This window comes from Podarcis muralis, chromosome 7 (assembly GCF_964188315.1).
Source record: "Podarcis muralis chromosome 7, rPodMur119.hap1.1, whole genome shotgun sequence".
Classification (NCBI taxonomy): Eukaryota; Metazoa; Chordata; class Lepidosauria; order Squamata; family Lacertidae; genus Podarcis; species Podarcis muralis.
In genome coordinates, this window is record NC_135661.1 from 42,112,458 (window position 1) to 42,139,527 (window position 27,070).

Sequence of the window (27,070 nt, forward strand, 5' to 3'; positions counted from 1 at the left end):
TGAAGCAATTGCAGCCGGGGATAAACAGCCAGCATTCTGCCTAGGGAAAAAGAATAACAACCGAAAAAGGCAGGCGGACTTTGCAAGCAGAAAGATCTGCTTTCTGTTTGACCCTAACACACATTCCAATTGTCCCTATTAACCAAAGCATACTGTTCTCAGCCTACCATGTCTATTTCAAACTTGACCCAGATCTATTTAAGTCTGATGGTTCCCAAACTGTGGTCCGTGAAAGACATCCAGGTGGTCCACAGCATGTGTGTAAAAATACAGGTAAAATACATACAACGTCCAGCACAATGCATTACAATTGCCGCAGCAGACAGAAAATAATGAAGAGGTCAGTCAAGACCCTCAGCAATTGAAATTGAACCTAATTGAACCCTCTGACCCACTGAAATCAATGAACCTACGTTAATTATGCCCATTAACTTCAGTGGGTCTACCCTGAGCAAGAATAGCACTGGCTACACCACAGTATGCGTGCTCAGGGGGCTACAAGGCTTCCGTGATAAAAAGAACCTATTTTGGATGTTGCTCAGAAGCGCTGTGACTTGGCATAACTCTGCAGGCTGAACTCTGTGGAATTGCAAACAGGTTCTGGGGCTGAGCCCCTGGGTTGACTTGGCTCACATTTTAAGGGCAGGTCCAAACCATAAATTTAAAACACACCTGACACACATTTAAAGTGCATGACTCCCCCCCCCCCCCCCGGAACCTGGGAACTGTAGTTTGTTATGGGTTTGGGGAGTTGTGGTTCTGTGAAGGTAAAATACCGTCCCCAGGATTCTTTGGGAGAAGTCATGTGTTTTTAATGTTTTGATTATCTTTATGCTTTTTATATGTGTTGGAAGCTGCCCAGAGTGGCTGGGCAACCCAGCCAGATGAACGGGGTATTATTATTATTATTATTATTATTATTATTATTATTAAAATGTCTAGTGTGGATCTGCCCTAAGCCCTGTGTGTGGCGTAACCATGGCGGGAAAAGATTAAGACAACTTTGTGGCATGTAACCTCCACCCCCTCCCGCCGCTGCAGAGAGGACAGGCCTGCTTTGCAATGCCAGGAAAGGCTTCGGAGCCAAAGGGACTCCAAGCAAGGCTGGGGAGTCTCCTCTCCGTCTCCTTGGCCTCAGCCGGAGCTGCCTTCGGAGCTGATTTATAGCCGGCAAAGCTCGTGTTTGTTGGCCCGAACTCAGCTGCATGCTGGGAATGGCGTTGAGAAGGAAGGCGGCCCTGCTGGGGCTGAGGTGGTTCTCTCCCTGGCTCCTTTCCAGAGTTCTTTCCACAACGTGTAACTCTTTGGATGCGGGGCGGGGGGGGGGGAGAGAGCTTTCAGCAAATATGGAAAATGACCCACACTGAAGGCCCGGCATGGGGGTTTCTTGCAGATGGGGTGGCCCCTGCCTGCGAAAGCTGCTTGCACCTCCTGGAATTGTGGACAGCAGCTTGGCATTTTGGGAAGGGCTTTGTGCAAGGCAAGTTATTGGTTCAGGGATATACCCAGGACGGAGTCCCCCACCCCCTCTTCCCACCCTTGCAGAGTCGAGATCAGGGCAATTTATTCATCATCACTATCATTGACAAGTAAAGGATGACTCTTGGCTCCTTCCGGCCTTGGCATTGCTTATTGGCAAAGGAACACAGAGCTCATCAATGAGCAGGAGGAGCGAGAGGGAGGCAATCCAAGGGTGGCTGGCAAGAGGGGCTCTTTCTAACTGGCTGGGCAAGTGGATGGTGAATTTTTAAAACAGCAAGCATTGAAGGGAGCTGTTAGTTATTTACCTGTTGCATTGATATCCCAGCGTTTTCCTCCAAGACGCTCAAGGTGTCCCGCATGGTTTCCCCCCTCCTCAATTCCTCCCCTTGACAACCCTGTCAGGTAGGCTAGTGACTGGCCCAAGGTCACCTGGTGGGTTTCACAGATGAGTGGGGGTTTGAACCCTGGTCTCTCCCAGGCCCTAGTCCAGCATTCTATAGGGGCTCTCAAGTTGAGATGATGATCAGTTGCTAGGGTTTCCCTACGTGTGGGAGAGAAATTTGATTCATTTTGCATTTCAAGGCGAACCTGCTTAATTTGCACTATGTGAAAAAATATGCAAACTGAAATATAGCAATCCTTCAAAAGCCACACTTCTCTAAATTTTGCAGTGCGGTTCTCCAGTTGAAGTATGGTGCACAAAAATGCATATACTCGGGTAAAGTGTCCATGAAAATGTAAATACCAATGAAAATAGAAATGCATTGTTTTAGGGAAGATCACTTGGCAAAAATGTGTATATTAGGCAAAATTGCATATGAAAACAGGTATATTAGGAGAAATTCCCATCAATATACTAATGAATTTTCATGGTAAATTTTTTTTAATGGCAAACTAATGTGGAAAACTTAGAATTTGAAAAATGGAAAACGGGGGGAAACTGAGATGCTCAAATTCTTCCACCCCTTAATTTTCCCCTCATTGCCACATCATTGTGGGAGGAGAAACTGTAACAGCCATAATTATGAAATATAAAAAATAAAATTTTGTGGGTGCCTCAGAGATAGATCCCATGTTTATGTTAATCATTCATTCATTCATTCATTCATTCATTCATTGATACAGTTTCTAAACCACTCTTCATCAAAGCAACCCCAGGGTGATTTGTACAACTATACAATTGAAACTTAAAGGTAAAGGTAAAGGTAAAGGGACTCCTGACCATTTGGTCCAGTCGTGACCGACTCTGGGGTTGCAGTGCTCATCTCGCTTTATTGGCCAAGGGAGCCGGCGTATAGCTTCTGGGTCATGTGGCCAGCATGACTAAGCCGCTTCTGGCGAACCAGAGCAGCGCACGGAAACGCCGTTTACCTTCCCGCCGGAGCAGTACCTATTTATCTATTTGCACTTTGACGTGCTTTCGAACTGCTAGGTTGGCAGGAGCAGGGACCAAACAACGGGAGCTCACCCCGTCGCGGGGATTCGAACCGCCGACCTTCTGATCAGCAAGTTCTAGGCTCTGTAGTTTAACCCACAGCGTCCCATAATTGAAACTTAGGTAGATAGATAGATGATAGATAGATAGATAGATAGATAGATAGATAGATGATAGATAGATAGATGATGATATAGATAGATAGATAGATAGATAGATGATAGATAGATAGATAGATAGATAGATAGATAGATAGATAGATAGATGAGAGAGAGAGAGAGAGAGAGAGAGAGAGAGAGAGAGAGAGAGAGATGAATAAAATTGTTTAAACATAAAGGGGTGTAGCCAACTGAGTTTTACTCAAAGTAGACCCACTGAAATGAATGGACCACTGATAGGCCATTACTTGGAAATGGGGTCTACTCTGCATAGGACTAACATTGCATACAACCCAATATTTTAAATTTTAAAAACCAAATGTTGCAAGATGGGGAGGTTGTGTTCAGGAACCCTGGAATGATGATGAGGGAGGACAGCTGGGTACACTGAGAGCTCAACTGCAGATTATCTACAGAAAGTCCGAGGCCCCATCCCCAGCATCTCCACGTAGGACCAGGAATATCCCAGCCTGAAACCTTAGAGAGTCTCTACCAGTCAGTGTAGACAATACTGAGCTAGATAGACCAGTGGTCTGGGCTTGGTTCTGTGTTCCCAGGCTATACCTTGCATGGAGTCAAGCCTTCATGAATGCCCACTGAAGCCAGACTTCTCCCTCATGTGAAGGGTTTCCATGCCACCTGTATCCATAACAGATCATGTATGATCACTTATGTTCAGCTCCAGCTTAGGTTGCCTCCTCTGCGCACCCCAGTGATATCTTCCTTTGGCTAAGATCACAGCTTTATTTAGCCTGGACTGTGCACATTGTGTGTGTGTGTGTTCAATTAATCGTGCAACAGTTGCAATGCATTTGGAATGCGCCACAGATTAGAGTTTTTATCAGCCGTGCAACTGTCTGCAGAGAAGCTCTCTGCTGGTCTCATGGAGGCAGTGTCACCTCGAGGAGATGCTGGCTGACCCCAAGCCAGGGCGGCGAAGGGGAGGCTTTCCTTCTTTGGTCCTCATCTGGGTCTTGGCAGGGCCCTGCCGGCGCGAGGCTCAGTGACGGAGTGCCACAGCTGCCCTCGCACTTGCGCTGAGCCATCAAACTCAACTGCATCCTCTTTACTTTAGGAGAGAGAGAAATGAACTTGGCGGCCTCCAAAGTCAGAGGCAGGTGCCTTTCCTTACGGCCCGGCAGCTGCTCTTGTGGGCTGGCTGCTCCTCTGCCATTTACCTCTCGTCTCCCAGCCCACCTCGTCCCTCCCATCCTGATAACACTTCCACAAGTCACATTCATCACCCCACAAAAACAGGATGGCTTTTTGGAACCTCTGAGTGGTTCAGAGGCTGCATGACACCGAATTGGGGCAGGGGCTATCGCCAAGGGATGGCCATTGCCTTTGGGGCTTCCTTGTGTGAGCTTCTCAGGAGAGAATCACCTGGTTGGCCACAGTGGAATGTAGGATGCTGGACTAGATGAGGCTTTGGTCTACTTGAGAAGGGCTCTATGTATACATTATATACATTGCTTTTGATGTTGCTACATGGGATCCGCAACAAAACATTGCAGTGTGCTCCTGTTCAGGGTGCCTGCCAATGAGCCAGCCAGACGTGCCCTCATCAGGGATACTGCATTGCACATACCCCCCCCCCCCCACAGTTAGCATTTTTATTTCTCAGCTGGCACTGGGAAATTTCCCATGGCTGCTGAGCTGTTTGTCTAGGAGCATGTTTGCTTGCTGCTCAGGGGGGAATGTGGTCCTCAGACTGAAAATACTTCCCCATCCCTGATGTGGCTGAAGTGGGCATCAGCATGAATCATGTCTTCCCTGGGGGCTTCCATCCTAAATATTCCCTTTCTTGTTTCCTGGCCAGTATCTTTGCCTCTGACTCTCCTCACTTGTACCTCCTCCCCTCCCCTCCCTCTCTCTGTTCTGCAGGTAGTACGGAGATCAAGGCAGCAACAATGCCTGACTCACCGGCCGACGTGAAGACGCAGTCCCGATCCACGCCCCCCAACATGCCACCGCCGTCACCAGCCGTCACGCAGGGAGCAACGCGACACCCCACCTTCACACCAAACCCTAGTGAGTAGTCAAGTCAACACCATGCCCAGTGATGGGCATCAAAAATGGCAAAGGAAACAGAAACGGTGGCCAGGGGGTGGAGGTGGGGAATCAAAGGTCTCTCCTGATGTGGTGTACAATTATTATTATTATTATTATTATTATTATTATTATTATTATTATTATTATGTTTACACCCTGTCGTTCCTCCAAGTTGCTCAAGGTGATGTACATAGTTCTCTTCCTCATTTTATCCACACAAGAACCAGAGGGCAGACTCCAAGGGGCGCCTTGGCAGGTATGCACCCCAGCCAGAGAAGCAAGGAGAAGCAGTGGCTTCCAGCTTCTAGTGAGATCCCGCAAGAGCCCTGTTAGAGGCCTTCAGAGGTCTTGCACAATCATCCTGAGACCACAGTATATAAGGCAGAGCCCCTCACTTACCAGGGTCTCCAAAGCCCTCCACGCAACATTATGGGGCTCTTGCAAGGTCTTGGTGGAACCTGGAAGCAGCAGTCGCACAATTCTGCTAAGCGAGGCTTGAGCTTCCCCATCACTGACTTATCTGCCTGCGCTCTATCCTTGTGGCCTGTTTGCTTCCAGAACTGAAGCAGACTGAAACACTTACATACGCTCCCTCCCGCACACATGCTATTCCCACTCTGCAATGACCTGTACAGCAGGAACTGTGAGCTGTGGCTGTTCATTAGCCTTTTCGAGAGGCAAAACAAAAAAACAAAAACCCCGACCCAAGCAGAGGACTTTGCACTTTAGAGGACTTTGCAGAAACGGAATCTAGCCAGACCCATTTCCCCGCTTGATCCCCAAGCTCTTTTCCTCTGGCGTGGAGGTTCCGGTTGTCATCAGGACCCGGAGCTGCTTCGGATGCCGGGGCGGGTGGGTGGGCTTGGATGCTGTCCACCTCCACCCTCGCCACTTCTCGCCTCTTGATGCATCGCCTTTCAAGCGAATGGCAGTGCCAGATGGCACCACATTTGGAGTGCCAGGAAAGCAGCCCTCCCCCTTCCCCGTTGATGCGGATGCCAGCCGTCTCCGCTCCTGCTGTTCATGAGCGATGCTGCGATTCGCAGCCAGAAGGTGCATAAGGAAGCAAAAAGGGAGAGGGCAGTTGAACCCCAAGCAGACAGCAAAGGCAACAGCAGCACTCAGGATTATTTTCAAAAAGGATGGGTGCCAGGGGCCCAGGTCTTGCTAGAATCCAGACCTCTGAGCTCCAATGTAAGGTAGTGCAGATCTCAGTGGGAGAGCATCTGCTTTGCATGTTGAAGGTCCCAGGTGCAATCTCCACTATCATCTCCAGGTAGGACTGGGAACGAGTCCCTGCCTGACACCCTGCAGGGGCCCTCCCTGTCAGTGTAGACAATGCTCAGCTCAACATACCAATGGTCTGATTCAATATAAGGCAGCTTTCTATGTTTCACTGTGTGGATATTCTGCAAGCAGAGCAAACTACTTTGCACATGCTCAGAGGGAAGATTGTTTCACCAGAGCCCTGGTGTTGAAACTAGATTCCAAACCCTGTTTAAACAAGGCTGCAGAGCAGTAAAGTTGAGCATTGCATGGCTTAGCTGTAGCCATGCTAAACCCCCCTATGGGATTTCCACCGCTCATCAAAGGCCTGCCCTACCATTAGGCAGGGTAACTCACTCAGGCAGCAGGTGCTGGTGAGGCAGCAGTAGCAGCCTCCGAGGCCATTTCCTTCTGATAAGAGGACAGAACTGTGTCACCTAACCTGCACCCAGGAATGACCCATTCTGGTTTGCCTCCTGAGCAGTGTTAGAAACCAAGATATGAAAGCTAGGAGCTAAATGGTACCTTAAACCTAGGTTATGGGCGCAATAACGGAACGACTAGGTGTACTTTTTTATAACAAGAATACAAAGCTGAAAATGAATGAACTGCAGCTAAAATATTATGTTCAACGTCCAGTCTTTCCTTGCCCACCCCCCTAATATTCTTAAGAGGGTCTCTTCTCTAGTCTTCAGAGAGTAGCTGGAGGGGGGGGCAGAAAAAGCTCCTCCTTTCCTTCCACTCTGCTGTTTTAATCTGATATCTTAGGCACAGTACTGCGCCCAAAGCTCAGAAACTGGTTGCACTAATGAAATTCCCTGTCGCAAAATGCACCTAGAACAATGGGAGTTTCGAACACGGCTCCTGAGGTGAAACAAGAAAGTGCCACCCACACTGCTGCCCTCTATCCCCCCCCCCCCACTGCGCTTGCTAAATCCTTCCTTACCAGTGTCATTCAACTGCGGCTTCTGGGTTCTTGCAAGATTCTGGGGGAGTTCTGCTAGATCTCGCCAGAACCCGGAAGTCACAACCATGTCTCCTTGCTTCTCAGTTCTCCTCAGTTCTCTGGCAACAGGAGAGCTTGGGGCACCTGAGGGGGCTCACCTCTTGTGATTCCACAGCTGTCTCACCCCATAAGCTAGTTTGCTGCCTTCAAATTGCCAGGGCTGAAGGAGGATTCAGTAGCCAGTCCAGGCAGCCTGTGTATGTGCAGGTGTGTGTGTGTTTGTGTGTGTGAGAGACAACATCTTCTCCTTTGCCTCGGGCAGCAAAAATGCATTTCTCTTGCCTGAGGGTCACCCCAATTTGCAAGGCAGAGAATCACCCCGTCCAGTTGCCCGCCAGTGCATAATGCACCGAAACGCTCGGAGTGCCACAAGTGCAGCCTAAGCAGCAGGAAGGGAGTCTGCGCCCCCCACTCCCTTCACAGATGGGAGCCTTTCCTCCATCCACAGATAAAAGATCCAATGGCAGATGGGCGGCTATATCCGCAGGCGCAGCACACTGATGCCGAAAGCCCTGAAATAGTTGTGACTATAATAGCCTGCTCCCCCAGATTCCTTTGCCCTTCAGCTGCAAGGAAGCCATGCAGCCCGGGTCAAAATTAACTTCTTCTTGCTCACAATCAGAAAGAGCAACACATGCCCACCCCCCTCACCTTCCACATTGAGCTGCAAAGTCTCCTCCCTTCTGAAAAGAAATGCCTTTTTTTGTATTGCACCTTGCGGGGCGGGGGGATAGTCTCTCTCTCTGTGTCCCCTGCCTCCCTGATTCCGAGTGGCAGTTCCAAGTCAGCTCCAGCCTTTTTTTTTTTTTTTTGGAGCCAGATGTTCTCTAATTAGAAATCGGATTCTGCTCGTCTGTGATCTGATGGGGTTTGCTTTTAATCGCTCTCAGTAGCAGATGCAAAGGCGCTTTTGAGCCAGTCTGCTGTGTTTTCTGAAAAGGGTCTGCTGCTGCTCTCCCCTCCCCCCTCTCAAAAACAACAACCCTTCTTGCAATAGCTGACCCTGGGAGGACTAGCCTTTCCTCCCCCCCCCCCAGTCCCCGTCCCGCCACCACCCCACAGTGATGCTGTGTATGCATTTAAAGCGCTTAGAGGTTAGGGAAGAGAGAAGGATTGGAAGCTGTGACTTTTGCACTTAATTCGAGTGGATATTAGCAAACAGCTGGTGTTGTGCCCTTACTAAGAGCTCTGCTAAGATGTTCAGCCTAAACTGGGCGGCTTTAATAACCACCTAGCCTGATGGTTTGCCACCCGAGAGCTATGGCAGAGACTTGGCCCATCTCAGGATCCCACAGCCAAGGAGCAAGACGCCAGGGGCGGATTTCCCAGCCAGATGGTGGCTGCTGAGAGCACATGGATGTGCAAAGGAGGACTTGGAGTCTATGAACTGCTTGGTTCCTCTCTCCCCAGATCCTTTTTATTATGGGAATCTTCCCAAGGAAAGCTAGATGCCAGAGTTATCTTTCCAGCCCTTATAAGCTCACTAAAGATATTTTGTAAGCCAGGGATGGAGAAATCAGTGTACAAGGAGGCAGGTCCCTGCCCAAGGAGCATACAGTGAAGAAATTTGACACCGGTGAATTTGAAGGAAGGAGAGGCAGGGACAAAAAGGGGAGCCATATATGGTTGTTTCAGTTACATAAAGGAAGGCTTGTTTACAGAGTTACCATTACACCATAGGGCATGGGAACCTCGGACCTGTTATTCCAGCTCTGATGTCAACAAGCAAGTTGCAATGGTTACTAATGATGTCCTACCTCCCCTTCTGCTGGAAACTGCAGCAGGGGAGAGGGCTGCTGTGCTCAGGACCGGCTTGGAGGCTTCCCGGCAACATCTGACTAGACACAGTGAGAACAGGACGCTGGACCAGATGGGCCACTAGTGGGCCTGATCCAGCAGGCTCTTCTTACGTTCTTACATCTTGAATTGGTTCTGAACCGGACATGCTTGTCAGTTCTGTAGCCCAAGTTCCCTTAATCCATCTGACCCTTTCTGATCAAGCCAGTCCTTCTCCTTTGTTCTTATGTCATAGTGAGCCAGGCTTGTTGCATGAGGAAGCGAGGGGTGGGGGTGGGGAGGACACCACGCACCCTCTGTAGATTTTCTTTGCCACATTGGTGGAAATCAGAGGTGCTCTACATTCCCACGCCCCTTCCTTCTCTTAATTTCTGTTGTATGTTTTTGAATCTATACAGTATCCGCCAACCTGGTACCCTTCTGCTGTTTTAGACCACATCTCCCATCAACCCCAGCTTTGCTGGCTGAGGCTGATGGGAGCTGTAGTCCCAAACAGCTAGAGCATACCAGATCAGGAAAGGCTATTCTATACTTTCCAAGTGTTTGTTAATACTGACGATCACGTCACTATCTTGTGATCAGCACCGTATGCATTTTGCACTGTTCGTTGTTATAAATCTTTTCTGGTTTTAAATTGCTTCTATTTGTTGTATTTTATCTGGCTAAATCGCTTTGAAACTCTTCTACAAAGCGACCGATACATGCACTTAATTAATAAAAACAAAGCAAAACAATACAGCTGTTGGAGAGCTGTTCACCAGGCTTCAGCACAAAGTCCATTAACCTGGAAAGTGGGTTGTTGCCAGGCAGATTTCTTATCTAGAAAACCAACAAACACATCCACATGGTTGTCCTTTCTAGAACAGGTCCCATTTCAGCATGGAGCTGGCTTTATGGCATGCATAGCTATAGATCAAGGGTGGGAACCTATCTCAGTCTGAAGGACTCATTCCTTTCCTGACAACCTCAAGGGCTGTATGCCAGTGGTGGGCGGGGCCAGAGGCAAAAGTGGGTGGAGCAACAAATATTAGCACCAATTTTCTACTTGTGCATCCCTCTCTAGCCTCCATTCGGATGAGCAAAAAGCATTATCAGAGTTCAAGGACACATTCTAGCTGGAAAAATATATATTCCCAGGGTGCGAAGCAATGTCAGTGAGGTGTGTAGTCTGGGGAGAGTTCTTCAGGCCAGATACAGAGGCCTAAAGGAGATGCCACCCACCCTCTCCACCTGCCCACAGGCACTCTAGGCACCTGTGCAAATTTGGGCCCCCAATCCTTTTGAGTATCTGGCAGCAACACCCCTAATCAGCAGGCCAAAGAGCAACCATTTGTGAGTCTCAAATGTCATCAAGACAGTGAGTTGTCAGCCCCCGGCTCCTTCAGTTGAGATAATATCATACCACCCAACATTTCTCCAATGAAAATAGGTACATCCTAAGGAAAAGCAGGACATTCTGGGATCAAATCAGAAACCAGGACAGCTTCTTTGAATTTGGGACTGTCCCAGGAAAATAGGGAGGGTCTGTAATACGGGCAGGTAAGCCACACTAATTTGGCAATCTAGGAAGCTGGGAGTGGCTTCCTTCAATCTGCATTGCAGTTTATGAAGCTGGTTTAGCGCAAGCCTCTTGGCACAACCTTAGTCTTTGTTTGGGCATTGCATGACCAACCCATATCTTTCCAGGACACCCTCAGGCAGAAGGGACAGTATTGGTTAAGAGTTTTGCCCCTGCAACTAAACTCACACGCTGGAAGGAAATCTCCCAGCCAAGATGGATAAGCTTAAGGCCCTGCCTAGCTCCTGCCCCAGCCCTGATCAGGGACTTCAAGAAGGAAGCGCCCTGCCACCTCTGGTCTCTCCTGATAGCGTATGTTTTATTTTGCTTGCAGATCGTGAAGCTGGGCCGCCGATGTTTCTGCCCCGCGGCCGTTTTCATGGTTGCTTGAAATGGTCCATGGTGTGTCTCTGTAAGTAAGATGAAACGTGCCCGTCAGCAAGAGACCGCAGAAGCTGTAGCTCAGCTTTGCTTCCCCTAGAGCAGGGGCGGGGGGAAACCCGAGGGCCACATTCTCTTCAGGGGAACCTCCCAGGGGCCGCATGCCTGTGGTGGATGAAAGTGGGTGGAGCAATGCATGTTGATTTTACCTTTGTACAGTAGGCAAATTTCAACACATACTCACATGATCTGCTATCTGGGCAAGCAGGAGGCCTGATCAAAGTTCAAGGACACATTCCAGCCGGGGGGGGGGGAGCTCAATAAGGGTTTGAAGCAAGACCAGAGAGGGTGTGGCTAGGGAGGGTGCAGCCTGGGGGGAAAGTCCCAAGAGCCAGACACAGAGGTCTGGAGGGCCACATTTGTCCCCCAGATCTGAGGTTGCTCACCTCTCCCCTAGGTAAATACAGGAGGGGAGCAAATGCACTTTTACTGGAGTTGGTGCAGGCAGTGTTGTCTATAGGGTGCTGCCCCATAGGTTGGCAAACCCCCCATTTCACTCTCAGAGGGTTCCCATTTGGCCAGCATCACAGGAAATGTTCTTCTTCTTCCTACCTCTTTGTAAGGTCCTTTGGGTGCCTCAGTGTTAGGGGGTAGGCCATTTTAAATTTGCATACATTTAGTCAGTTGGCATCTTCAAATGAACAATGGCAAATCATTTGTAAAGAAGCTTTGTAAAGACAGACACCAAGAAAGCTGCACCTTTTGTCTTGGAGGCACCACCTCCCAATGCTTCAGGTATAGTGGCTGGTCAGTGAAGAAAGTGAGGAAACTTTTATCATGCTCTGAGGCACCTGCTTGTGCTATTGTTACTGCCTGCTAGAGGCCTTCAACCACAGAATGGACTAGTTAGTCCAAATCAATAAATAAAATTCAGCTCCTTTCTCTTATTCTCTATTTACTTCAGTAATATTCCACTCAGAAAGTCAGTTGCCTACTTTGCTCCACATTCTTCAAGTACTTTGCCTCTGGGCCCTCTGCCCCTAATCTTTCCATCAGTCTAGGATCTTTTCCCACTTCTTATCCCACCCCACAAAGATGTGCCTGCCCCTAAGACCTGTGTGGAATTTTAATCCCAGTCAAAATGTCAATGTACCTTTCCCTCAGGTAAATTGGACTGCAAGCATTCTGATAGCTTTGCTTCCCTGGGCCAGTCAGAATGTTTGCAAACTTTCTGTGCTGTCATCACACCAGCTCAGTCATTTGGTGTCAAGGGGACTAACCACTGCATGGGCAATACAGTGGTACCTTGGGTTACAAACACTTTGGGTTAAAGACTCCGCTAACCCGGAAGTAGTACCTCGGGTTAAGAACTTTACCTCAGGATGAGAACAGAAATCGTGCGATGGCGGTGCAGCGGCAGCGGGAGGCCCCATTAGCTAAAGTGGTACCTCAGGTTAAGAACGGTTTCAGGTTAAGAATGGACCTGCAGAACAAATTAAGTTCATAACCAGAGGTACCACTGTATATAATATGGACTGGGGATAATAGGTCTTGGTTCAAATTAACCCTTCAAAAGAACAGTGTCCAGGTACAAGTTTTTCTTACGTACACAGAGTGGTGGCTGTAGCACACGGTCCATTCTGTGACTTCAATTCCAACAGTCATCAAGGTGTTCCATTCTACTTCCCGTGCATACTATTGCAAAATAATAGCTGGGTCTGTAGCACTGCTGGTGATCTCTGTGAAAATAATACAGAAGGGGTGTGGGTGGGTGGGTGGGTGGGTGCGCGCGCGCGCGTGTGTGTGTAATAGAGCACTAAGGAAGGAAGGAAACTTCATTGGCCAGTTTCCCCTGCTGTGGTGAGATTTATTGCATTCCCATTGGTACAGTCCTAAATTTGCATCTATGCATATAATCTTGTCTATGCAAATATATTTTGGGAGCTACACTGGAGAGCCACGACCTGAACAAAGGATACAAAAGTATTAAATGAACTTTGCATTTTTAAATTTGCATAATTTGTGAATAAAAAAAGTTTCATAGGAGAGAAGCGCCTGAACCCTGCCTCCCTTCCCCAACTGCCTGCCAAACTTGCAAGCTGACACATATGCCTTCACTTCTGCAAAGAGGCAACAGCACACAGGCCCTCTTCGACCTCAGAGCAGCTTGAGCACAGGTGCAGCCTAAGGACACCTTCCATTATTTCCCCAGTGCAATTAGGGCAGTTCGGCAGCTTGATGGCTGACGTGCCCCACTTTTTCCAAATATCCTTTCCCTCTTTTAGTTGAGGACCCACAAATGCAGCTCTCCGCCGAGGAGGACCCACAAACGCAGCCCCCATCCCTAAAGCGTCAGAGACATATGCAGAGTTTAACTTAGTAACACACCTGTCACTCGAATAAAAGCAGTTGTGGCCGAGCGGTTATTTTCGGCACCTCTTTAGCAAGCGGCGGTTCTCGCCCTGCCGGAGACTGAGCAGGAGCCCAGGAACACACGGCAAAAGCCCCGACGGCTGCGGCTTCCCAAGGAGGTGTCAGTGCCACAGCGGGAAAGGTTAGTGATTAGTGACGACTGAAACTAGGCAAGACAAACTTGGCACCTTCCGAGGACTGCTCAGGATCTCTTTTTGTTCCCAAGAAGGATGCTGGGATTTGAGGCTCTCCCTCCAAGGCAGGGGACAGTGTCTGCCTGGGGCACATTGTTGCCTGCTCTTTCTCAGCCCTGACTGCGGAGAGACAGGCGCTTCTACATTTTCTGAGGGTCCTTGGGGAGGAGGGATGGCTGCTTGCAAGGGGGTGGGCAAACAAGTTAGGTTCTGACCTCTGATAAACAGGCTTTGCAGGGGAGCTCCTGTGGTGTTTTTTTTAAAACCTGCAACACCTGTTTGACTTGAGAGGATCAAAAGTTGAGAGAGAGAGAGAGAGAGAGAGAGAGAGAGAGAGAGAGAGAGAGAGAGAACCACAACATCTCTTTCATACTGCTTCAAAATCTGTCATTAGTCTCTGGCCTAAGAACACGTGTAAAAGCACAGGGCTGGAAGGCAGTTTTTGCAGTCTGGGAATATGTTGCCTCTGTTCAGCGCAGTAAGATTTGTTGTTGTAGGCCGGCTTTTCAGCTCTTGTTTACTGCTTCAGGGTGGGGAGGTCAGCTGGGCGTTGGGGGGGAGTGTAGCATCTTGTGTGGAAAGGTCTTGGAAGCAGTAGGGCTCGTCAGGAAGACAATTAGCCTTGGAATATGATTCTAGGATATTTATGGCACAATCCTATCCACACTTAGCTGGAGGGACATGCTTCTTTGGAAAAACACTCTTTTTCTTGGAAGCACATCGTCCCAAGAATGGGGCTTGCTCCCAAGTAAATGGGGTGTGTTTGCTTTTTAGAATCTCAGCATCAGGATATTACAGTTTCTGCCTTGACTCTTAAAGCACTGTTGCTTCTCTTGTGTTAGGCAGCCGGGTCCCAATCCACCAGAAAATGTCTCCTGCACAAGTCCCCATTCACTTTAGTAACATTGCAGAGGACCAGACAGTGGTCAATAATCTGCCTTTGGGACATCTTTCTGCAGCCTGACAGTTCTGAGCAGGATTTAACCCTGTGCGTTCCCTCCAGCTGGATAAGACTGTTTCATTCCTCTTGTTCCACCCTCACTGACTAAGGGAAGCAGCTGGGGTCTTGTGGAGCTCAGAGAAACCCATTTGAGAAGAGTGTCTTTAGGGTCGCTCTCTCTTTCAGGGAGGAGGAAAAAATACTGCTTGTTTGCATCTGCAAAATGATTTAAAAGTATGCCTCTTTCAAATGACCTAGCTTTCATGCACAGAAAACCCCTTCAGGTAAAAAGCCAACCCCTACTCCGAACCAGCCAGGGTTAACTCCACTGATCTTATTCCTTTTTCTGGGGATGCACATCTGCCAATCTTGCTTGGTCTTTTTTTTCAACTGGTTTAGCATCTATATTTCGCCTCCACCTGAAAAGCTCATGGGGTTTGTTGGTGCTAAAAGACATAGCCTTCTCCTTGCCTGGGATCCTCCTGCAAAACCGCTCCCCAAAGGGCCATAGCCATTTTTGCAACTGTGTCCCATTGTTGACTAACATAGTGCCTCTGGGATCCACTATGATTTCCCCCCTTATCCCACAGTGCCATGCTATATGCAAGATTGCAATAGCAGACCCCCTCTTGTTACCGCTTTCTCCCTTTTTTCCTTGCAGTAATGAATGGAAGCAGCCACTCCCCGACGGCGATTAACGGTGCGCCCTCCACCCCCAATGGCTTCAGCAATGGGCCTGCGACTTCCTCCACGGCCTCGCTGTCCAACCACCAACTCCCTCCGGCCTGCGGGGCACGCCAGCTGAGCAAACTGAAGCGCTTCCTGACCACGCTGCAGCAGTTCGGCAACGACATCTCGCCGGAGATCGGGGAGCGCGTTCGTGCCCTGGTGCTGGGCCTCGTGGTAAGCTCGCAGACTGTGTGCTCTGCCCTTGGCGGCGAGATCCCTGTCTTCAGTCAGAGATCCTTGGCTGGCGGGGGGACCTGGTAGCCATTGCAGCTGGTTGAAATACATTTTGCAAAGAAGGCAGCAGTGGGTGCTGTTAAACTGCAATGCCGTTACTCTGCTCATTACACCTGCTACAGGTGCACTGTGGAGATTTGGGGCACCTTAAAGCAGGGCTGGGAAACGTCAGGGCAAGGGGGAAAATATGGCCCTTCAGGGGACTCTTCTTAGGGCACCCCACAATGGTCCTGCTCTGCAGCCTGTTTGAGTGCTTTGACTGGCTGGAATGTGTCCCTGAACTGGGATCCTGCCTCTTGTTTACATGGATGGGAGGAGTGTGGGGTGTGGATTATCCACAAACCTCTGACTGACCACACGAAGGTCACATCTGTCGCTCCACCTACAGCTGCCTTTGGCTCCACTGGGATGTGGTCCCTGAAAGGTTTAATGTGAGGAAATCTGGCCCTTGGGCTAAAAAGTGTTCCCCACCACTGCCTCGGATACCAACACTTTTATTAGAGCGTAATCTGGGGTCCCTTTCACCAGATGCATGCTAACCCCCCAAGATTCTTTGTCATTTGCGCTGCAACAGATTCATACTCTGAAAGTTATGGTCATGCAATGTTGTAATACTTTGCTCAGCTTGATATTACTTAGCGGTAATTTCTTTGCTTAGCTGGACAGGGTTATGTCATCCGATACAAAAAAAATTAAGTGCCCTTGCCCCTGTCAAATTGTCAGCAAGGCAAGCAAACCATATCCATATTTTGGCAGGGGTGTTGCCAGTTTCTTAGTGGCTCTTGTGCCTTTAGCAACACCCTGAGCTGCAAACGTAAGCCCGTGATTTCTGCTGATATCCATGCTGGGCAAAACAAGAGGGAAAGGGTGGAGTCATTTGAGGGAGAGAAGGAGACCTCTGGGTGATGTGGGGGACAGTGGAAGAGGGAATGTCATTGGCGGAGATGTGTAAGGATGTAGGAACACAGAGGGCCTAATGAGGCATGACTGAATGTGTGACTTCCAATTGCTTGTATATGTTTCCTTAACAATCAACCAAGGGATTTTTTTTTTATGAGCCCTCACCTTATAAGGAGGAGAGGAGTTTCCCCCTTTTCCTCCCCAGCCATGATTTCTGCCCAAATCACCCCCTCAGTTCTGCAATTAGTGACAGGTAATAAGCCCCCATTGGCACCATGGGGGCTTTCCCCCATATCACTAATTGCAGCATGGCAGGGGCATCAGTTTACATGAATACACAGTAAAAACTCCCTATGCAATGCGGTTCTGATAAAAACCGGGGGTGGGGGCGTGGGGCAGCACATGATTAAAGAACCCCAATATGATTGACAGCATCCATTTAAATCACATTTAGGAGACATAGGAAGCAGCCTTTTACTGGTCTATCTAATTCAGTGTTGTCTGCACTGACTGGAAGTTGCTGTCTAGGATTTCAGATAAGAGTCTCTCCTAGCCCTACCTGGAGATGCCGGGGTTTGAATTTGGAACCTTCTGCATGCAAAACAGATGTTCCACCACAGAGCCATGGCCCCCTCTCCAAAGTTAAGTTCAGCTTAACTATGGTTTAAGAGCAAGCATGCTGGTGCATGGAGAGAAAATTGCCACACTTCCATTCCACCAGGGTGCTGCGGTGGTTTAAAGTAAGGTACGAGCCAGACCAGTGAAGAGAATTTGCTGGACATGAATCCACAGTCCTCAGTATCGTTGACCCCGTGCTGTTTCTACTTTGCAGAATTCCACGCTGACCATTGAGGAATTCCACTCCAAGCTCCAGGAGGCCACAAACTTCCCTCTGCGTCCTTTCGTCATCCCATTCTTGAAGGTAGACCCTTTATAAGACTTCTGTCTTGCACGACTTGAACTTATACCAGCTTCATAATTTTGGGGAGGTTCTTTGTTGCATAGACACCTTTTCACACAGCTGAATGCAAGTTGGATCCTAGAATGCTTGGGCCAACTTGTTCTCTCTCTCGGAGGCACCTAGACACCATTGTGTCAGGTCCTGGCAGGTCCTTCCCTTTGGAAGAAGTTGATGGTTTCCAGGAACCATCATCCACACATAAAGCTTGGTTGGTTCTCTACTTCCTGGACTGGTCAAGACATGTCCTGGAACATTGGAAGCTATCTTACACTGAGCCAGTTCAGTGCCCCTTCTGGTTATGTACTGTCTAGGCCACCATATAAAGCAGATGTTCTACCCTTCCCTCAAACAGAATAATAAGATTCCAGTCCTCATGGTTCTCAAGAAAGGACTGGTTAAAATGGGACTAGAGGCATCTACCTTCTACTGAGTCAGACCCTTGTTCTAGCTCAGCATTACCTAGACTGCCTGGCAGCAGCTCTCCAGGGCTTCAGGCAGGGGAAACTCCCAGCCCTACCTGAGACCTTCTCTCCCACTGAGCTATGAATCTTTCTGTGAGAGGGATCGGATGGGTAGGCTGTTTTCTCCTATGGAGACTGGCAGCAGCTCCCGAGGGAGGCTTACCGCAAGCTTTGGAGCTGATTACACAATTAAAAATGTTCAGGATGTGTCATCTCAAAGGTAAGATCTGCCTCACTGTCTAATGTCAGGGCTGGCCGTGACACACACACCCCCCCCAACCCTTCATTCCTTTCCTTCTCACTCCCACCGCATTGACTTCTGCTGCATAGCAAGGTCTGCTGTTTTCAGAAAACAAATCCTCTTTGCAATGGCCAGGACAGAGAGAATATATCAAGCAATTGTCTCTGAGCTTTGATCAGCGTCTTCCCGTGTCTCTCTCTTGCTTAGTGCCAGGCCCATCCTGCAATCTGAGGATCTGTTGAGCCCTGGCATTTCTGTAGAAGCAAGCAAGACGGGATCTCTCTAGCAGAAGCTGCAAAGGCTGCTCTCAGCTGCCCTTGTTTATCAGAGAGGCATGAAAGACAGAAGACTTGCCTTTTGCCTCTTCCCCACCCCCCACCCTCCCACTTATATGGGGCTGTGATTTCCATGGCTCTAGAGAAGCAGCAAAAAAATATTTCCTGAGCAGAGAAGGTTTCCTGCTGACCCATGTAGCCCATCCAGAAATGCTGACCCAGGGTCAAACCACATGTTACGTTAAGCCTGTAAGTAGCGATGTGCAGTCTTTGCTGAACAGCAGTTGGAGGGGGCTGATCAGGATCGGGACCGCCGAGCGGGAAAGCAAGGGAATGACATCCTTTACCTGCCTTAGGGCCCCAGTCCTCATCATCTCTTCCCTGCCTTGCCTCCCTCAAGGCTATTAATTTAAGAAAGGAAAACAAGCACTCAATAGTTGGCTGCATGCTTGCTATAAGGTGCTGTTTGGCCCTAAGCAGAAACCCAAACTCCTTCAGATGTAGGCAAACTGGAACTTGCTAGAGTTTAGCCCTGCCTCTGAGCATGTGCAGAGTGCATTTTTCTCATCACCAATTACATACTCTTCAACTGTCCCATTTTAAGTGGAGCATCCTGGAATTACAGAAGACATCCCGACTTCTGGTTACATCCTGGAATGTCCCATTTTTTGGTCCAACGCTTTGGTGCAAGCAGAGTGCCAGACCAAAAGAAGCTCATTTTTCGAAGGTCACCTGGCTCCCATGAGAGCTTGGGACCAAAAAACAAGTGTCCCGATTTTGATCAGCGGGAAGCTGGAGGATATGTGATTAACCACAGAGAGGCACTGTATGTCTAGAATGAGGATGGAATGGCTTCCAGGCAGGTTTTCGATCCCTGGGGGGAAGAAGGACACTCTGCACATGACCTTTAGGGGGATGCCTATGCTATGTTTTTTCTACTGTTGTACACGCTCAGCAATTTATCAGCTGCACCATTAAGAGCATAGGAAGCTGGCTTAAGCCCTGTCCGGTCATTGGGCCATCTAGCTGTGTGTTGCCAAAACTGGTGGCCAGCAGCTCTTCAGGGTTTCAGGGGCAGAGAAGTCATTCCCAGGCACACTCGGAGACTGAATCTGAAACCTTTTTGCATCCAAAGCATGGGCATTTGTCACTTGATGTGGCCCTGCATGTAATGTTTTTTGGGTGGTTTTGTTTTTTTAAAAAACCACCAAGGCAAAGAGGCCTGAGACAGACTGGGACCATGGCAGCCCACCCAGCCCACACTCAAATCCGTTGAAAATCCATTTCCCACCAATGGAAGCTTTCATCCACTTGCAAATAGCAAGCCAGGGAGGAGAGACAATGCAATTCTCATTGGGGCTGTGGCAAGGGCAAATATTTAAAGCCCGCTAACCCCAGACTAACGTCCCAATTCAGGTGGGGGGGGGGAGAAAGAGGGTTTGTAGTGTATTTTATTTTCCTTAGCAAAAAGGCCAAACAGCACAAAGTCATTCCTTGCATCAAACACCATGTCTAGTTTGGCTCTAATGCTGAGCAACTCCTGGGAAAACTGGTCTGTTATCCCACCCCCACCCCTACCCCATAACCACCACCACTTTGTCTCTTCCTGGCAGAGTTTTTGGGGGGCAGACCACAAGCCTGGCGCCTTTCTGCCAGCAGAGAGAGGAGAGAGACTCAGTGTTTTGAATGAGAAAGGAGCCCTTTGACAGCCCTCTCCCCCATCTCTTCCCCTCCTGCTCCTCTCTCCAGCACCCACCCTGCTTCCAGCTGTTTCCACCCAGGGCTCCAGATGCTTCTCATTACCCTAACTGCAACCAGGCGGCCTCCGGCGCGCCTTTCCCAGAGATGTTATTTATTTCTTTTCATTGTTTTTCTTTCTTGAAATGTGATGGTGACTGGGGGTGGGGGGGTGGAGAGGGCAGGGGAGAGAGGGAAGGAGGGAGATGGAGGAAGAACGAGGGGGGTGGCGGCAGAGCGGGGGGGGGGGATGTTTGCTGCCCTGGAATCCACAGCAGTGGATTTCATCAGTCCTCGCTCTAACATGTCCAACAGATGGGGATTTGGCTGGCGATCAGCTGCCTAAATAGGAAACCAGGGTTGGCTGACGGCACAAAGCTCTGCTCTGGGCTTGCTTAATTGCTCCTGCTCCTGCGGATGCTCTTCTTGGAGGGCTGGAGCTTCGTGAGAAACTCGCTGGGTGGGGTGAGGAGTCAAAGGAGCAAAGGGGAGAAAGCTTATTTACAAACACTTTCCGTTGTGCAAAGGAGAGATGGGAACGACCTTGTAGGGCCATGGGACCCTCGCAGGCTTCTCTGGAGCAGAGCCAGCACAGTCTCATTGATAGACGCTGAGGCTGCCTGGGGGCCATTGTTTTCTCAATGGAGCAATGAGAGCAGCCCCCGCTCTAGTGAACTCCGCAGTCCCCAGGCAACGGACACAGCTCTGCCCCTTCCTAATCTCACTTCCAGTACGAGTCCCTTCTTTGAGGGAGGCTCAGAGGAGGACGGCAAGGGGAAAGGGCCTTTTCCGCGGTGGCTCCCTGTTTATGAGATGATCAGGAAAGGAACCGGAAATAAAACCGCAGATATCGTAACAACATTATGCAAATCTGCGGCATGACCGCATTTGGAATGCTGTGTACGGTTCTGGCTGCTTCATTAAAAAAAAAAAAGATACTGCCGTGTTGCAAAGGGTTCAGAAGAGGGAAACCCAAATGATCCAGGGGTTGGAGCTACTCTGAAGAAGGCCTTCAGATTCTGGAACGTTTAAGTTTAGAGAAAAGGCACGTAAGAAGTGACACGGTAGAAGTGATGCATGGAGAAAGAGAATAGAGAAAGTTTCTCTCTCTCTCTCTCTCTCTCTCTTTCTCGGACATTGAATGAAGCTGAATGTTAGAGAATTCTGGATAGGTGAAAGAAAGTATTTATTCACGCAGGGCATGGTTAAAACTGTGGAGCTCATTCCTCCGGGAGACATTGATGACCTCCCACTTTAAAAGAGGACTGGACAAATTCATGACAGAGAAGGTGGACTGGCCCCCTGCTGAAAAAAAGGCCAACCCCTGCCGTTCAGTATCCAGGCCAGGCTATAGTTGCTTATACCGAAACCACAGCCTGTTGTTCTTTTTCCTTCTTAAGGAGAGCGCTCCTCACCTTCTCCACCTTCTGCCCTCTTTCCAGGCCAACTTGCCTTTGCTGCAGCGCGAGCTCCTCCACTGCGCCCGCATGGCCAAGCAGACGCCTGCACAATACCTGGCGCAGCACGAGCAGCTCCTCCTGGACGCCAACGCTTCCTCCCCCATCGACTCCTCAGAGCTGCTCTTGGAGGTCAACGAGGGGGGCAAAAGAAGGACACCAGACAGGTACAGGCCTCCGTGGGTAAAAAGCCAGGGGGTGGGATTGGCCAGAGTTGGTGTGCTAGGCTGGGTGGAGGCTTGGCCCCAACAAATTCTTATTTATTGGGAGCGTTTTGCAGGCTGCCTTTCGATCAAAGGATCTTCAAGGCAGCTTGGAGCAAGAAATGCAAAATGCAGGAAACCACTCTTTTGTGCCTTTGGCTCAGGCTTTGCCTATCTGGTGCCCTCCAGATTACAGCAAGGGTGGGACACCTTTTTCCCCCCAACCTAATGGGAGTCTTGTTCCACAGCATCCTCAACTTTGACTCTGGGCCAAGAAAAGGCAGCATGCTTTTCTCCAGATATTGTGGGACTCCAACTCCCATCAGCCCCAGGCAGCTTGGTCAATGGCTGTGGATAATGGGAGTTGTAGTCCCCTAACCACATTAGCACAGGGGACCAGGTTGGCTGTTCTTGCTCCAAAGGAAGGTGCTATATCCATAGACCTGGACTGTGCTCCTTTCAAAAAGTGGGCCTGGCTCTTGAGGACTGACTGTTAGTTCTGTCCCTGCTGCTACTATTCTGAACTATTGGTTAAGGTTGGCTTGGTTCTGTAAAAGCCGTTTGACGCTCCACCCTCTTTCCGGGACAGGACCAAAGACAATGGCTTGGACCGTGACCCTCTGCACCCGGAACACCTCACCAAAAGGCCATGCACGATGAGCCCCGCCCAGCGCTACAGTCCCAGCAATGGGATCAGCCACCAGCCCAATGGGCTGCCCCACCCCACGCCTCCCCCTCCCCAGCACTACCGCCTCGAGGACATGGCCATAGCACACCACTACCGGGACGCCTACCGGCACCCTGACCCTCGGGAGCTGAGGGAACGCCACCGGCAAGCTGGTAAGTGGCATGGGGGGTGCTGCCTATTTCTGTTCTGTGCCCATCCCATCCAGTTTTCACAGTAATCTGTGTAGTATTATTATTATTATTATTATTATTATTATTATTATTAACAGTTCAAAAAAAAATTTTTACCAATATCTTTTTTAATTTTTAATTTTACCACAGAAAACATATTTGCAAACTTATTTTAACTCACAGAATCATAGTATTGTAGAGTTGGATGGGGACCAAAGGGTCATCTAGTCCAACCCCCTGCAGTGCAGGAATCTCAATGACATTACATGACATACAAACAATGCTTAAAAACCTCCAACGAACGAGAGTCCATTCCTTTACGAAGTAGTCCATTCCAATGCCGAACAGCTCTTACCACCAGAAAGTTGTTCCTAATGTTTAGTTGGAATCTCCTTTCTTTGTAATTTGAATCCATTGGTTCAGGTCCTACCCTCCGTAGGAGCAGGAAACAAGGTTACTGCATCTTCCTTCAGACAGCCCTTCAATAGCTGCAGCCGACAAAATTCTTGCAAGAATCTTAGCAGACCATCTCCTAACAATATCTGAGGCTACCCTTCCTGAATCCCAAAATGGTTTTTGACCTTCTAGGGGACAGTGGACATGATTTTCACCTCTTGACAGCTTCAAGAAAAATGCAGAGAGCAAAACCAACCCCTGTACATGGTGTTTATTGACCTGACTAAGGCCTTTGACACAGTAAATCTTAATGCCCTGTGGACTGTCCTTCTTTAAAATTGGCTGCCCAGATAAATTTGTGGACATCTTTCGGCTCCTCCATGATAATATGACAGCAACAATCGCAGATAACAATGGCTCTCAAAGTGAACCATTCACAGTGGGATCAGGTGTTAAACAGGGTTGTGTTATCGTCCTAGACATCAAGAAGAGGTGGCAAGAATACACAGAGGAATTATACCAGAAAGATATGGATGTCTCGTACACCCCAGGTAGTGTGGTTGCTGACCTTGAGCCAGACATCCTGGAAAGTGAAGTCAAATGGGCCTTAGAAAGCACTGCAAATAACAAGGCCAGTGGAAGTGATGGTATTCCAGCTGAACTATTTAAAATTTTAAAAGATGATGCTGTTAAGGTGCTACACTCAATATGCCAGCAAATTTGGAAAACTCAGCAGTGGCCAGAAGATTGGAGAAGATCAGTCTACATCCCAATCCCAAAGAAGGGCAGTGCCAAAGAATGCTCCAACTACCGCACAATTGCACTCATTTCACACGCTAGCAAGGTTATGCTTAAAATTCTACAAGGAAGGCTCAAGCAGTATGTGGATCGAGAACTCCCAGAAGTGCAAGCCGGATTTAGAAGAGGCAGAGGAACCAGAGACCAAATTGCAAACATGCGCTGGATTATGGAGAAAGCTAGAGAGTTCCAGAAAGACATCTACTTCTGCTTCATTGACTATGCAAAAGCCTTTGACTGTGTCGACCACAGCAAACTATGGCAAGTTCTTAAAGAAATGGGAGTGCCTGATCACCTCATCTGTCTCCTGAGAAATCTCTATCTGGGACAAGAAGCTACAGTTAGAACTGGATATGGAACAACTGACTGGTTCAAAATTGGGAAAGGAGTACGACAAGGCTGTATTTTGTCTCCCTGCTTATTTAATTTATATGCAGAATACATCATGCGAAAGGCTGGGCTGGATGAATCCCAAGCTGGAATTAAGATTGCCGGAAGAAATATCAACAACCTCAGATATGCAGATGACACAACCTTGATGGCAGAAAGTGAGGAGGAATTAAAGAACCTTTTAATGAGGGTGAAAGAGGAGAGCGCAAAATATGGTCTGAAGCTCAACATCAAAAAAACGAAGATAATGGCAACTGGGCCCATCACCTCCTGGCAAATAGAAGGGGAAGAAATGGAGGCAGTGAGAGATTTTACTTTCTTGGGCTCCATGATCACTGCGGATGGTGACAGCAGCCACGAAATTAAAAGACGCCTGCTTCTTGGGAGAAGGGCAATGACAAGCCTAGACAGCATCTTGAGAAGTAGAGACGTCACCTTGCCAACAAAGGTCCGTATAGTTAAAGCCATGGTTTTCCCAGTAGTGATGTATGGAAGTGAGAGCTGGACCATAAAGAAGGCTGATCGCCGAAGAATTGATGCTTTTGAATTATGGTGCTGGAGAAGACTCTTGAGAGTCCCATGGACTGCAAGAAGATCAAACGCATCCATTCTTAAGGAAATCAGCCCTGAGTGCTCACTGGAAGGACAGATTGTGAAGCTGAGGCTCCAGTACTTTGGCCACCTCATGAGAAGAGAAGACTCCCTGGAGAAGACACTGATGCTGGGAAAGATGGAGGGCACAAGGAGAAGGGGGCGACAGAGGACGAGATGGTTGGATAGTGTTTTCGAGGTTACCAGCATGAGTTTGACCAAACTGCGGGAGGTAGTGGAGGACAGAGGTGCCTGGCATGCTCTGGTCCATGGGGTCACGAAGAGTCGGACACGACTAAACGACTAAACAACAACAACAACAATCGTCCTAGCTCTATTTATTATTTTCATCACCATGATCCTACACTTTGTCGAAGGGAAACTCCCCACTGGAGTAGAAATCATATATCGGACAGATGGAAAGCTCTTTAATCTGAGTAGGCTGAAAGCAAAGAGTAAGGTTACCATAACTTCTGTCATAGAGCTTCAGTATGCTGATGGCAACGTAGTGTGCGCACACTCAGAGGATGACCTCCAAACCATCCTAAATATCTTCGCTGAAGCTTACGAAAAACTTGGCCTATTGCTTGACATCCAAAAAACCAAAGTGCTGCACCAACAAGCACAAAACAACCCCTCTGCAGCACCACAGATCCAACTCAATGGTGTAACGTTGGAAAGTGTCGATTGCTTCTGCTACCTGGGCAGTTATCTTTCCACAAGGGCTGACATTGATGCCGAAAACCAGCATCGAAGTGCAGAGTGTTGTTTGAGGACCAAGACTTTCACAGGGAAACCAAAATTCTTGTTTACAAAGCTATTGTACTACCAGCCTTACTGTATGCTTGTGAAACATGGACCACTTATAAACGCCATCTCCAACTCCTTGAAAGGTTCCATCAACGGTGTCTCCAAACAATTTTACACATCACTTGGGAAGACAGGCGAACTAATGCCAGTGTACTGGAAGAAGCAAAGATCACCAGTGTCGAAGCAATGATTCTTCAACCTGAACTTCATTGGACTGTTGTTCGGACTGTTGTTCATTGGACATGTTGTTCGGATGCCTGATTGTCATCTTCCAAAGCAACTATTCTATTCCAAACTTAAAAATGGAAAGCATATTGCTGGTGGTCAACAAAAGAGGTTTAAGGACTCTCTCAAGGCAAATCTTTAAAAATGTAGTATAAACACTGACAATTGGGAAACAATGGCCTGTGAGTGCTCCAAGTGGGGAACAGCCTTTACCAAGGGTGTCATGGACTTTGAAGACACTTGAACTCAGGATGAAAGGGAGAAACGTGTTAAGAGGAAGACTCGTTTGGCAAACCCTCACCATGATCAACTCCCATCCAGAAACCTATGTCCCCACTGTGGAAGAACGTGTGGATCCGGAATTGGCCTCCACAGGCACTTACGGACTCAGTGTTAAGACCATGTTCATGGAAGACAATCTTACTCAGCTATGAGTGATCGCCAAAGATGGCTATCCTATCATCTCTCAGTCTTCTTTTCTCCAAGCTAAACAGTCAACTCATTTGACTATTCCTAAGACTTTGTTTCCAAACCCTCCTCTGCACACATTCCAGTTTCTAAATATCCTTCTTAAACTGTGAGGGTCTGACCAAGACAAAACAGAGTGGTACCATTACTTCCCTTGATCTGGACACTTTACTTCTGTTGATGCAGCCTAGAATAGTGTTAGATTTTTTTGCTGCTGCATCACACTGTTGACTCATGTTAAGTTTGTGGTCTACTAAGACCCCCCCCCCCAGATTCTTTTCACATGCACTGCTGTCAAGCCAGGTGTCCCCCATCCTATATTTGCACATCTAACTATTCTTGCTTAAGTGTAGAACCTTACATTTGCCCCTGCTGAAATTCATTGTGTTAGTTTTGACCCAGTTCTCTATTCTGTTAAGGTCATCTTGAATCCATCTCAGTGTATGTATTCCTGAATGTATTTTACCATAAAATCCATATTACTATTTTTAAAAAAATGCATTTGGGGATGTTTTTCAGCTGAGAACTGTACAGCAACATTTGGAAGGGTGTGAAATCTGAAGGGTAATGATCTGTGCATTAGTTCAGGAGGTACAAATTGGTTTGCTTAACAACTTGACCAAATGAAATTCTCCTCCATCCTTAGACGAGGCAT

General features: G+C 48.4%; 1 protein-coding gene across 7 annotated transcripts in view; it reads left to right on the top strand.

Moving 5' to 3' along the window:
- Positions 1-27,070, top strand: part of CBFA2T3 (CBFA2/RUNX1 partner transcriptional co-repressor 3) — a 66,908-nt gene that overhangs the window by 33,266 nt on the left and 6,572 nt on the right. For 4 of the 7 annotated variants that reach the window (XM_028739987.2, XM_028739990.2, XM_028739988.2 and 1 more), the window contains exons 2-7: positions 4,960-5,106; positions 11,089-11,166; positions 15,343-15,584; positions 17,377-17,466; positions 21,662-21,843; positions 22,469-22,719. In XM_028739987.2, the coding sequence (XP_028595820.1) occupies positions 4,986-5,106; positions 11,089-11,166; positions 15,343-15,584; positions 17,377-17,466; positions 21,662-21,843; positions 22,469-22,719 (964 nt within the window). In that variant the 5' untranslated portion in view covers positions 4,960-4,985. Of the gene's footprint in view, positions 1-4,959; positions 5,107-11,088; positions 11,167-13,420; positions 13,690-15,342; positions 15,585-17,376; positions 17,467-21,661; positions 21,844-22,468; positions 22,720-27,070 lie in introns of those variants that run through there. The other 3 variants (XM_028739991.2, XM_028739992.2, XM_028739993.2) reach the window with 2 other exon arrangements.